At 40.6% G+C, this 13,494-nt stretch overlaps 1 protein-coding gene across 3 annotated transcripts in view; it reads left to right on the forward strand.

Moving 5' to 3' along the window:
* Nucleotides 1-13,494, forward strand: part of LRBA (LPS responsive beige-like anchor protein) — a 609,418-nt gene that overhangs the window by 202,987 nt on the left and 392,937 nt on the right. For all 3 annotated transcript variants that reach the window (XM_058666763.1, XM_058666762.1, XM_058666764.1), the window contains exon 35: nucleotides 11,530-11,594. In XM_058666763.1, the coding sequence (XP_058522746.1) occupies nucleotides 11,530-11,594 (65 nt within the window). The remainder of the gene's footprint in view (nucleotides 1-11,529; nucleotides 11,595-13,494) is intronic.

Below are 13,494 nucleotides of genomic sequence, written 5' to 3' on the forward strand. Positions count from 1 at the left end.
ACAAGTATGTTTTTGAAAGTTGAGTATTTTTTGTAGTAGTATATATTTATAAAATATAAATGCAAGATTTATATTTTACTACATTTCTCATTTTACTCATTATTTTTCATCCTACTAAGATATAGCTAACTGCTTCTTTTCCCCCCAGGTTATTACACAATATTAAATTGAAAGCTAAGATATATGCTTATGGATGTTATTTAGAAAAATAAGAAGCATAATATAATAGCAGAAATAAGTTGGAATTTCTAAACATCTTCCAAAACTGGATTTCTCCACTTCAACAAGTAAATGTGTACACCGGTATAATTAATTTCTAATTGGAAAGAAAAATTAATATTTCTGTTGACATGTCAAGTTCAGTTTAGACCAAAGTGTTTTTTTTTTTTAAAAGACCACACGAATTGGTGTCTTTTTTTTTTTTTTAATATTTATGTATTTTTATTTGGAAAGGCAGATATACAGAGAGGAGGAGAGACAGAGAGGAAGATCTTCCATCCAATGATTCACTCCCCAAGTGAGCGCAACAGCTGGTGCTGCGCCAATCCAAAGCCAGGAACCAGGAACCTCTTTCAGGTCTCCCACGCAGGTACAGGGTCCCAAGGCTTTGGGCCATCCTTGACTGCTTTCCCAGGACACATCTGGATGGGAAGGTGAGCTGCCGAGATTAGAACCGGTGCCCATATGGGATCCCGGGGCATTCAAGGCGAGGACTTAAGCTGCTAGGCCCCCGTGCCAGGCCCGAGACAAAGTATTTTAATGTGGGTTTTTTATAGATGGAGTATCAGCTTTAGTTTTGTATCCAATTTCATAATGCATTTTAATGTATTTTTAAAATTAAAACGGTATACATTATGATTTTATAGTATAAGTACAGGTCTCTAAGTGTAATGGAAAATATACCAAAATAATGTTTTCTGTTTAAAATAGAAGTCAGCTGTTAGCTGTTTTATATGTGCCATGTAAACAATGTAGTAAAAATTCCTTTCTGTTGCAGTTTTGGATCAGAACAAATGGATTTGTTAAAAATATTACTAGTAAATACTTTGAAGACTACATTTTCAAAAGATTTCAAAGACAGTTTTAGATTTCATGTCAAAAATGGAAAGGTTTGGAATCTTTCCTTGAACCCATGCATGCCTAACCTCATCCGTTATCCACATCACGCATCAGTGTGGTTTACTTATGACAGTGAATGAACCCATACTGATACTTGTGATACCTTGGGCTCAGTTTGATGTTAGCTTTCCCATTGTTGGTCTGTGAGTTTGTGCAAATGTGTAATAGCAGGTATTCACTATTAAGTGTCACCCAAGGTAGTTTTCTGTCTTGTTTCATTCTTCTCTTTTCTTGAACCCTTACCAACTATCGTTTGAACTTTCTGCATAGTTTTTACTTATCCAATATACCATATTCGTGGAATATGTTGACTTCTAAAATTGGCGTGCATACACATTTTAGATTCCTCCAGGTCTTCATGGATTGATACTCATTCTCCTGTCTTTTTTGTTTTAAATCTTTTCTTTATTACTATTATTATTATCATTTTATGTTACAGTGCCATAGGCTGCGGGGATTTCCCTTATCCACTCCCCAATTCCCCCCCCCCCACTGAATTCCCCTCTATTATTACTAAAGTATAGTTCTTCATACACAGTCATATGTCCATTATTGTGGGCATGGACAATGGCAGAGAGTCCAGCATCTTGTTGTCATATAGTAAACAGTTTCACTGGGAGTCCATCTTTAGGCTGGAAGTGGAGATGCATACTGCATTATATTCTCATATCTGGATATGTTAGTCTTCATTTTCACAGCTACTGTATGTCCCCTTCAATGAAAAGCCACAATATAAAATCAACAATAGGAAGAAAAATAGAAATTTACAATGCCATGAAGTTAAATAACATGTTAGTAGATAGAACAGTCTCCATTACACAGCTACTATACATCCCCTTAATTGAAAAGCCACAAAAAAAGCAACAACAGGAAGAAAGAAATTAACAACACCATGAAGTTAAACAACATGCTACTAAATCATTAATGTGTCACTGAAGAAATGAAAAAGAAAGTCAAGAACCTTCTTGAAGAAAATGATACTACTGTATGATCTATGAGTCATTAAAGAATTTAATTAGAAGAAAGTGTTTTGAAGAGATGAAACTAAAAAAAAAAAAAAATAAAATAATCCCTGAGATATAGTTTCGACTGATTTTTGTTGGTGAAATGTGTCTGTTGTAGGACACAGATGTGTTTTTTTTTTAAAATCCAGTCTACTAATCTATGACATTTGATTGAGCTTAAGCCATTTACATTCAGGGTTAATATGTATGTGTGTTACTTTGGTCCTGTCATTTTAGGAATGGGTTGTTCATTGGTTTAGTCTTCTGTTGTCATTTTTACTGGGATGTTCTTCCCATTTGCCTTTGGTTTTGGTGGGTGCTATTCCTTTTCTCTGTCAAGAGAACATCTTTAAGTATCATTTGTAGGGGTAGGTTTGGAAGAGTCAAATTCTTGTAACTTTTCTTTACTGTGGAGGAATTTTATTTCATTTTCAAAGACAAAAGAAAGCTTTGCTGGATATGTTATCCTAGGCTGACAATTTTTTTCTTTTAGAATCTGAAATATGTCACTCCATTCTCTTCTGGCTTGTAGAGTTTCCTGTGAGAGATCTCCTGTGAGCTTAATTGGCATTCCTTTATATGTCAGTTGATTTTTTTCACATGCACATTTAAGGATCTTTTCCTTATGTTCAGTTGAAGAAAGCTTGATGATCATGTGTGTTGGTGAAGATGGCTTTTGATCAAGCCTGTTGGGAGTTCTGTTCCTCTCCTGGATCTTGTTTCACAATTCTTTTTCCAGATTAGGGAAATTTTCCCTTCTTATGTCATTGAATACACCTTTAATCCCAATTTCTCTTTCTGCACCTTCTGGGACTCCCATAACTCTTATATTAGGCCTCTTAATAGTGTCTTTTTTTTTTTTTAGATTTATTGATTTATATTACAAAGTCAGATATACAGAGAGGAGGAGAGACAGAGAGGAAGATTGTCGTCCAATGATTCACTCCCCAAGTGAGCCACAACGGCCGGTGCTGCGCCAATCCAAAGCCAGGAACCAGGAACCTCTTCTAGGTCTCCCACACAGGTGCAGGGTTCCAAGGCTTTGGGCCGTCCTGAACTGCTTTCCCAGGCCACTAGCAGGGAGCTGAATGGGAAGGTGTTTAAGGCGAGGACTTCAGCCACTAGTCCATGGCGCTGGGCCCAATATTGTCTTTCAATTCCTGAATACTTTTTCTGGCCTGATCCAGTTCTGCTTCCAGCTTTTTGTTTGTTTCCCCCTGGTGACAGGAAATATCTTCCAATTCTGAGATTCTTTCTTCTGCTTGTTTCATTCTATTTTAGAGACTTTCCACTGTACTTTCAGTTTGTTGCACTGTTTTCTTTATTTCTAATGCATCAGCTTTCATTTTGTTCATTTGCAGTGTTACATATTCTTAAATTCATAGAATGCCTGCTTTATGTGCTTCTCGTTGTTGATAAGTTTTATAACGAATGTTTTGGATTCTGTGTGCCCCATTTTCTCGATGTCTTCCTCAGTTAACTCTGAGATTGGCATTGGGTTTTGCTCCTTTACAAGGATTCTTCAGTAATACTCTTTTGCTTTTGCTCATTGTACTTCTGGTTATCAGAATCTTCTCCTTCGGGCAGGTTTCTAAGCTGTGTCACCCATAGGTCTACAGTTTGATTTTACTTATTGTGGTTGGTACATGGCTCTTTGTTTGCAACCAATTGTGCCACTCCCTCCAGCGAGTTCCAGGTCTGGATTCTTATGTCAGATTTCTACCATGGTCTCTGTAGGCCCAACTCCTGACTCACCACTCTCCACTTCTGGAGACACTGCTGAGGCTGCACCTTTGTCTGTGTAACCTTTCTCCCACTTCCAGTTGGAGCAGGTCCCAGGGTTAGGGAGACACCAGGAGTCCTGTTTAGCTAGTTGTTGTTGGTGGTAATCTTGCAGGAACCTTTTGTCTGTTATGTCTGAGAGACACACAAACCTATTTTGACCCGTCTGATGCCCTAGTTGGTATGATTTTCCTGAGGGACCAGTGCAATCCACTGAGCTCAGTGAGTTCAGCACTTGTGCAATTTACTGTTTACCCCTGCAGTCCTAAAACTTTGGCCACAGTGTACAAAATGGCACCTGACGTGCCACTGCTGGAGTTCTTGATCTGCTGACTGTCTGGTCTGAGGGCCACCTGGACTTGTCTTTGGTGGAAGCTGTCATTTGTTGCAGTTCACTGAGTCAGAAATGAGTTCAGTCCTAGCTCAGTGTATGCTCAGTCCTTTCCCTTGCCTTTGCCTCCTTAAACGAAATGGTTCTTGATTTGGCTCTAGTGGGGTGTACTTGGCTGTGAAAATTATCCTGTTCCTGCACTGCCCATTTGGGATGTGCTACTCTGTCTCTGCTCCTGGTCAAATGAAACAGACCAGCAGGATGGACAGTTGTTTGTCTGGGTTCACGTCCCAAGCTCCCAGTGAAAGTCCCTTCCCACCTGGTTGCTGGTGGAGTTCAGATCGCCATTTGCTGAATGCTGCTGGGGTATCAGTCACTGCATCACCACACCATTGTTTTCCTTGCTTTCCTGTGTCTGTCAGTGTCCAGGTACCCCTCTGCTGTTGTTCTGTTCTCTCGTATTTCGTGGTTCATACTGGCTAATGTTTCTCTGTCCGTTTGAATGTGTCCCTACGGTATTCTGCCATCTTGATTCTCCTCATTCTCTTTTCAAAACTGTATATTTGTTTTCAAAAGATTTATTGATTTCAAAGCATTAGAGTGGGAGGAAATACGCAATCATACAGAGAGAGAGGGAGGTGGGGGTGAAAGAGAAATACAAGTCTTCTCTCCTCTGGATTACTCCCTATGTGAATAGCTCTCCAGAGTCATGTTAGGCCAAAGCTGGAGCCAGGAGCTTTTTCCTCATCTCCCACATGGGTGTCCGGGCATCTTCTCCTGCTTTCCCCAAGGGATTAGCAAGGAACTGGACAGAAATGTAGCCACCGGAACACAAACTGGCACCCATGTGGGATGTTAGTGATGCAGTTGTAGGCTTTACATTACAATGTCCCCCTCTTTTTTTTTTTAAAGATTTGTTTATTCATTTGAAAGTTATAGTGAAGGCGAGATGGCTAAGAACAGAGTCAAAGTGTCTGTGTGAGAGAGGTGGTGGTGGCGAGGCTGGGGGTGGAGCTCAGAACTCCATCTCGGTTTCCCAAGTAGGTGTCAAACTTCATTCCTCGTTTATTAATTGCTGTTTTTCCTAATAAAAGCCGGTGAAGTGGTCCAGTGCACTCTGGCCATATTCTGTTGCTTTCTGAAGTGTATTAGCAGCGAGCTGTTGATCAGGGAAATAGCAGTGGGAACTCGAATTGGCACTCAGAATGGATGGTGACATTGCAGGAATAGCTGATTTTGCTGGACACAGAATATCAGTCCTTATTCTCTTTTTGAATTATTTATTTATATAAGAGGCAGTTAGTTGGAGAGAGTCAGAGTCAAAGAGGGGTTGGATTGGGGAGGAGAGAGAAATGCAGAGACAGAGAGACCAACCCCAGCTGGTTTATACTGCCCCATGTACCTATTTGTTTCCCAGGTATCTACAGCTGCTCGGTCTGGACCAGGCTAAAGTGAGGAGCTGGTTGTCCAACCCCAATGTTACACATGGATGTTAAGGATTCAAAATTTCCATTTTAAAGATTTATTTGTTTTTATTACAAAGTCAGATATACACAGAGGAGGAGAGACAGAGAGGAAGATCTTGCATCCGATGATTCACTCCCCAAGTGAGCCGCAACGGCCGGTGCTGTGCCAATCCAAAGCCAGGAACCAAGAACTTCTTCCTGGTCTCCCACACAGGTACAGGGTCCCAAGGCTTTGGGCCGTCCTGAACTGCTTTCCCAGGCCACAAGCAGGGAGCTGGATGGGAAGGTGAGCTGCCGGGATTAGAACTGGTGCCCATATGGGATCCCGGGGCGTTCAAGGCGAGGACTTTAGCCACTAGGCAACGGCGCTGGGCCCCAAAATTTCCATTTTGCGGTTTCTTTAAATGAAGTGATCTAGATGAAAACTTAGTCCATTTAAGGTCTCAACTTCCTGTTCTCTGGAGCCATTTTCAGTTTCCCAGTAACTTTGCTGTGTTGAGTGTAAGAGCTGTGCGATGAGCACATCGTTCTGTTCTTACGTGACACCCACAATCCACAACAGTCACAGTGACGCTTCCTTATGCCCTTGCATTCAGATCACTTCCAGCTCTTCCAAGTTGTATCTCTGTCCTAATCTTCCTGTGCATTCTCTGATAGAGAGGAGCTCTTTGAGGCTTGGAATTCCCCTGTTCTGAGCTGGGGCAGTGCCACCCGTCTGTGCTATGATCAGAAATATGATCTGTGGTTTTGGCTTTTCCGGTCCCCCTCATCCTACCTTTTAAAGAACGGGAATGTGTGGCACATGTCCTAACCTCAGGGATATATTTTCTTACAGTTTGGAGTATTCTCTTTTCACTACCTGTTCATTTATTTAATTTTGAAGAAAACAAAAGTGTTTTACATTGGGTGAAATTATTATTTTATATTTGAATTTACTTATCTTAGTGAATGACACTTGGACTTTATATGGTTACTTTTTTTTAGTTTTTCATATTCCTTGTTTTCTTTTTTAAGACTTATTTTTATTGGAAAGTGAGATTCACAGACAGAAGGAGAGACAGAAAGATCTTCCATTCACTGATTCACTCCCCCAAATAGCTACAGTGGCTGTAGCTGAGCTGATCCGAAGCCAGGAGCAAGGAGCTTCTGCCGTCTGTCCCATGCGGGCACGGGGTCCCAAGGCTTAGGGCCATCCTTGACTGCTTTTCCAGGCCTCAAGCAGGGACCTGGAAGGGAAGTGGAGCAGTAGGATAAGAATTGACACCCAAATGAGATCCTGGTGCATTCAAGACGAGGACTTTACCTACTAGGCTATTGTGCCTTGCCCCCTTAATGTTTATATGTTTCAGAGATTCCTGGAAAGGGTTTTCTGCAGTCTCAGAATATGTCCTGTTAATGCTCCGATTAGAGTGAGCACATTGGTTTTACACTTTGTTTCTTCCTCTTTACTCAACAACCAATTGCTCATCATTCTGTGGCGTATCTTATCAGTTACTGTACTCCAATGTATGATGCTGATTGTATTTTCATTGTACTGTATATGTTCTTTTAGCTTCTGCTGCTATTGCTCATAGAACTATTTTCATCAGCAAAATCTGAGAGCCACTGTGGGGTTTTTGAAGCACGAAATTAGGGAATCAAATAGAGGAAGTAGAGTAGAATGAAAGAACTAAGAAGTTGAGATGAGCTGTAAATCTCGTTAGGGTAAATGTACATGGAATTTAAAATTCTTAAAGTCACAGCATGGAGACAATATTAGGAACTCAAAAAACTTAGAGAAACAACTGGACTAGTCAAATGGGCAAAGATACTGAACAGGCAGTTTCTAAAAGGAGAAAAAAAACTGGCCAAAAAAGCATATGAAAAGATAAGTGGTATTGAAAGCATGATGAGATATCACCTTACCCCCATCTAATGCTGTTGCCGAAAATACAGGAAGTAGAAATGCAAGGATGTGAAGACCAAGGAGTGTTCTTATGCTGTGGGTGGAAATGCAGTGGGTACAGCCAGTGTGGAAGACAGCTTCGCAGCTTCTTAAAACTAAGAGTGCCATGACATCCCTGCAGTTTATTGTGTGTGTACCCCAAAGTCCTGACATCACTGCTTCACAAAGGTACCTGCTCCACTGCGTTTATTGTAGCAGGGGTCGCAATAGCCAAGGTATAGAATCAGACAATTTGTCCCTCATCAGATGAATGGATAAAGAGACTGAGGTGTAGGTACCCAAGGAGATACTTTTCAAAACGAGAAAAATAATGAAATCCTCTCCTTTGTAGCAAAAGAAGTGAAATTGTAGGACATCGGTGTGACCAAAATAAGCCAGTTATAGAAAGCCAAATTCCACATGTTCTCTGTAAAAGAAAGTAAAAGAAACCAGCCCCTCCCCCCCAAAAAATCCTAAAGCTAACCAACCACAAACAAAAGTTTCAGAGAAGTTCAGTCTGTACACAAAATATTGATTAGAAGGTGAGAGGGACAGAAGGACTTTGGATTCTCCTTGGGTGGTGGGGGAGACCTTGGTCACAAAGAAGGCGTTTGGAAATGAAGCAGTTGTAGGAAGCTGTTAGTGGTTGATTCATTGTGACAAAAACACTAATGTAAGTTAGGCATTACTATTTCATCTTTTGTTTTCTAAATTTCAGACTATTCTCAAAAAATATTTGATTAGGAAAATGGCTTAAAATAACCAATGGGAAGTAGTTAACATGGTGTGTGAGTTTTATGAGAAAAGAAATATATATATATAATATATATATATACGGTATTAAAGGAGCCAAACTGAAATAAAAACATCAAAACGCATGGGATACAGCCAAGAAAGCAAACAAACAATCAAAAAACAGTATTTCAGTTTGGTTCCTTCCAAATACTCTATTTTCTCTAGTCGAATTCATCACGTGCTCATGAATTATACGATGGCATCATTTTTCCCAAGAGACTTCTTTGTTTCCTTTTTGTCACTCACGTGTTGGTTACTCAGTGGTGTGTTATTTTTTTCACGTAGCTATAATTTGTTGTTGATGTTGTTGTTGTTGTTGATGTGGCTGTTCTAAGTTATACCGGTTGTTGACCTTGTTTCATGGCTTCTTTCTTATGATAATGTGTAGTGATGGAGTACTGGGGTCTATCATATACATGCATCCCTGCTTCCAGACGTTAGATGGATTCCCAATGAAACTGTTGGACATGTGTGGACAATGGGATGCTGGACTGTCTGACATTGTCTGTACCAACAATGTCGGGGTACACTGAAACAAGAGGCTGATAGAATTAAGATTCCTTATGAGGGCTACACTGTTGTAACAAAATGGGAAAAATCTGAAGGGGGGGTGGGAGTTTGGGGGGAAATTCCAGCCTATACAAAAATGTACCACATAATTCAAAATTTAAAATAAGAATATATAAAAAATATCGCGCTTCTAAGTGTCTGGAAAACGAAATAAAAAGGTGGGTTTATTTTTGATCCATAAATTTTTTTTTAAAGATTTATTCATTTTTATTGGAAAGCCAGATATACAGAGAGGAGAGACAGAGAGGAAGATCCTCCATCCGATGATTCACTCCCCAAGTGAGCGCAACAGCTGGTGCTGCACCAATCCAAAGCCAGGAACCAGGAACCTCTTCTAGGTCTCCCACAAGGGGGCAGGGTCCCAAAGCTTTGGGCCGTCCTCGACTGCTTTCCCAGGCCACAAACAGGGAGCTGGATGGGAAGTGGAGCTGCCAGGATTAGAACCGGCGCCCATATGGGCCCTGGGGCGTTCAAGGCAAGGACTTTAGCTGCTAGGCCACGCCGCCGGGCCCTGGTCCATAAATTTTAAATCCATGTGTATGAACGGTTCTTAAAAAGTCCAACAAAAAAAAAAAAGATTCATGAAAATGTTTACTTAAAAAAAAAAAACCAACTATGGGACTTCAAAGTTGTTTCCTGTAAAGTAAGATTATCGTTTAATTTGATTTTCCACAAACTTTAGGTGTACTCTTGTAGTTAGGATATAAATGCCTCCAAATTATTCAGAAAGATTATATACATATTTGCACTTTTTCAAAAAGTACCTGGGCCCGGTGTGATGGTGTAGTGGTTAAAGTCCTCACTTTGCATGCACTGGAATCATGCACCATGTGGGTGCTGCTTCTAATCCCGGTGGTCCTGCTTCCCATCCAACTCCCTGCTTGTGGCCTGGGAGGGTAATCAAGGACAGTCCAGGGCCTTGGGACCCTGCACCCATGTGGGAGACCCGGAAGAGGTTCCTGGCTCCTAGCTTCGGATTGGCGCAGCACTGACTGTTGTGCTCACTTAGAGAGTGAACCATTGGACGGAAGATCTTCCTCTCTGTCTCTCCTCCTCTCTGTGTATTCACATTTCCAATAAAAATAAATAAATCTTTTTTAAAAAAGTCCTGGAGTGCGTGCGCTTATGCAGATGTACACCCATACAAAATGTATTCACTGGTCTTTCTCAAATCTAGGCTTACTGCAATTTCCATAGTCCTTTATTATATTAATGCTTATTTAATGCGTTTTTTGAGGTATAAGGTGTAAAAATCATTTGAACATATTCTGCTGGTTGATTTTCTTTCTAGACCTTTTGAAGGATACCTTTGCAGTGAATAAATTCCCTAGAAACAGGTGTTTTTTTTTTTTTTAAGATTTACTTATTTTTCTTACAAAGTCAGATATACAGAGAGGGTGCAGTATCCCAATGCATTCAGCTATCCTCGACTGCTTTCCCAGGCCACAAGCAGGGAGCTGGATGGGAAGTGGGGCCGCCGAGATTAGAACCGGTGCCTATATGGGATCCTGGCACGTTCAAGGTGAGGGCTTTAGCCGCTAGGCCACTGTGCTGGACCCTGGAGAGAGGTTTTTAACAGATCAACAACACATTTTAAGTATTTATACCTTTTTATTCCGTCTGATGGTTCACTCCCCAAGTGACTGCAACAGACGGTGCTGCACCCATCCGAAGCCGGGAACCTGAAACCTCTTTTGGGTCTCCCACATGGTTGCAGGGTCCCAAAGCTTTGGGCCGTCCTGGACTGCTTTCCCGGGCCACAAGCAGGGAGCTGGATGGGAAGTTGAGCTGCTGGGATTAGAACTGGCGCCCATATGGGATCCCAGGGCATTCAAGGCGAGGACTTTAGCCGCTAGGCCACGCCGCTGGGCCCTTGAATGATACTTTTTAAAGAAGATTTATTTATCTGAAAGGCAGAGTGACGGGAGAAATAGAGGAGATCTTCCCTTTTTTTTTTTTTTTGTTCACTCTCCACATCGCAGTCACGCCAGGAGCCTCTAACCCTATCCTGGTCTCTCTTGTGGCTCTCCGGGCCCTAGCAGCTAGACTTCTGTCTGCTGTCTTCACAGGCACATTTAGCTAGGAGGAGGTGCAGAAGTGGAGCAGCTGCAACGACAAGAAGCTCTGAGTTATGGGATGCTAGTGTTGTTGCTGGCAGCTTAACATGTTGTGCCACAATGCTTGCTCCTGTAGTACATCTTGTTATCACAACAAAACAAATCTGTTTGTTCTTTGGATACTTTTGCTACCTTCCTACTAATCTCTGAATTATTTTAGTTAAACCAGGATGTAATAATATAGAAGCAAAAGGTAAGATAAACCCAAATAGACTTACTTAGTTTTTGCTGATGTCAGTTATTAATTAATTAATGCTTTTTTCACTCTCAGTGTGTGATGAAAGGACTTCTTTGGGTAACAACATGTTTAACAGAACTTTTTCTTTAAGAACTTAGGTATGGAATTTATATTTGTGATGTTTTATTATTTTAATGGAGATAACTAAAATTTCTAAACCTCCTTTTTGCCATTTATTTTTAGGAGTGGCAGAATTCTATTCAGAAGAATGCAGGCCTTGCATTTATTGAACTTGTCAATGAAGGAAGGTAATGTCTTTTTAATGATTTATATTTCACTTTAACATATGATAGATGTGTCTTCATAGAAACTGAGGTTGAGGTTCTGGGGTTTTTTTTTAGTTGATATCATAGTGAGGTTCTTAAGGTATTGATTATCAAAAGTATGTACTTGTTTTGCAGTCAAGCATGTGGTAGAACTCTAATAAATATTGGTTATTAAAAATATGTCAATACTAGCCAGTTTGCAATTTTCTTCATGATTGCATGCTTATTGATAAGATTTTGATCTTTATATTTTAGTAAAGGTTACTGATTTTGTCAAACACAAACTGATGGATCTATTCGTAGATATAAGGAAAAATCATACTTGACCTCATGGAGTTATATGTTTGTATTATCGCTTTTATATACTGGCATGTCCGGGAGGAGGACACATTGCTGCTTGTTGTGATGCAGTCAAAAGTGTGGAGAGAGAAATGAGTAGGTTTTTTTTTGTTTTTAGTAGGAACACAATTCAAGAATTGTATGGTAGGAGAGGGACGAGTTGCGAAAGCACAGATATGAGAAATGAAAGGGGAAAATACATGCAAAACATTGATAGAATGGAAAGGTTAAAATAAGGTTTAGAACAAGAATTGACTGCCTTGTGCTGGTTATGTGGTAGGTGGCTCTGTGTGGTTGGAATGGGTGATCCAGAGTGCAGTTTGAAGATTGGTCTGCTCTTCCAAGTAATATTCTGTCCAAAGGTGTTGTCTCACAGGCATTTTTAGTAGTTTTGACTTGTGCTGTTGAGGAGTTGATGTATCATTGCAGTAATTATTTGCACAATTAACTAGGAATGCAGGTTCTTCCTTGTGGTTAATATTCCAGAAGATGAGAAAAATGGATACTGATAGCTGTTTCATTTTAAGTACTGCTAAGATTGTTTGGCTTAGAAGTGATTGTAGTTGCTCATGAATTGGTTTTGAAAAGAAGCAGATAGGGCCCGGCACGGTGGCCTAGCGGCTAAAATCCTCGCCTTGAACGCCCCGGGATCCCATTTGGGCGCAGGTTCTAATCCCGGCAGCTCCACTTCCCATCCAGCTCCCTGCTTGTGGCCTGGGAAAGCAGTCAAGGACGGCCCAATGCATTGGGACCCTGTACCCGCATGGGAGACCCGTAAGAAGTTCCTGGTTCCTGGCTTCGGATCGGCACGCACCGTCTGTTGCGGTCACTTGGGGAGTGAAACATCGGATGGAAGATCTTCCTCTGTTTCTCTCCTCCTTTCTGTATATCCGGCTTTCCAATAATAATAAATCTTTAAAAAAAAAAAAAGAAAACAAGCAGATAATTATAATGGGTTATGTGACATTCTGTGATGGAGATCTGGAAGTACAGGATCCTGAGAAGACAGAAAAGGAAACACAAGTTTCCTTATTTTAGTATGGATGAATCAGGAAAAACCAACTGGAGAATATGATTGTGGAGATGTGTTTCTTCGGATTGATCGGATTAGTTTTGTGATCATCAGAAAGTGATCATCAAGGCTAATTTGGAGAGTGTTTGTTTAAGAATCATTCTAAAGAGAGGGAACAGCATCTCTGAAGACATTGTGATGTGGGAAAGAATAGAATATATTCAAGTGTGTATGTGTGTGTGTTGTAGTAAGGTTATTGTAAGTCATATTTGTGTTTTTATCTAGAAACAGGGCTGCTGGAAGATGTTAAGCAAGGTCACATCATTATATCGTCTGATAAGTGGTAGAAATGTTTAGAATGGGTTGAGGGAGAAGAAAGCTGGTGGGAGTCGAGTGGAACATTGATCTGAATCATAGTCTGGCATCTGGGAAGGAGTAGATGATCAATAAATATTTTCAGTGAATGAATGTCTTTCACTTTAGTGTTACTTCTAGCAAAAGTTTCAAAATGCTTATTCATCAAAAGAAATA

This window comes from Ochotona princeps, chromosome 7, assembly GCF_030435755.1.
Source record: "Ochotona princeps isolate mOchPri1 chromosome 7, mOchPri1.hap1, whole genome shotgun sequence".
Taxonomy (NCBI): Eukaryota; Metazoa; Chordata; class Mammalia; order Lagomorpha; family Ochotonidae; genus Ochotona; species Ochotona princeps.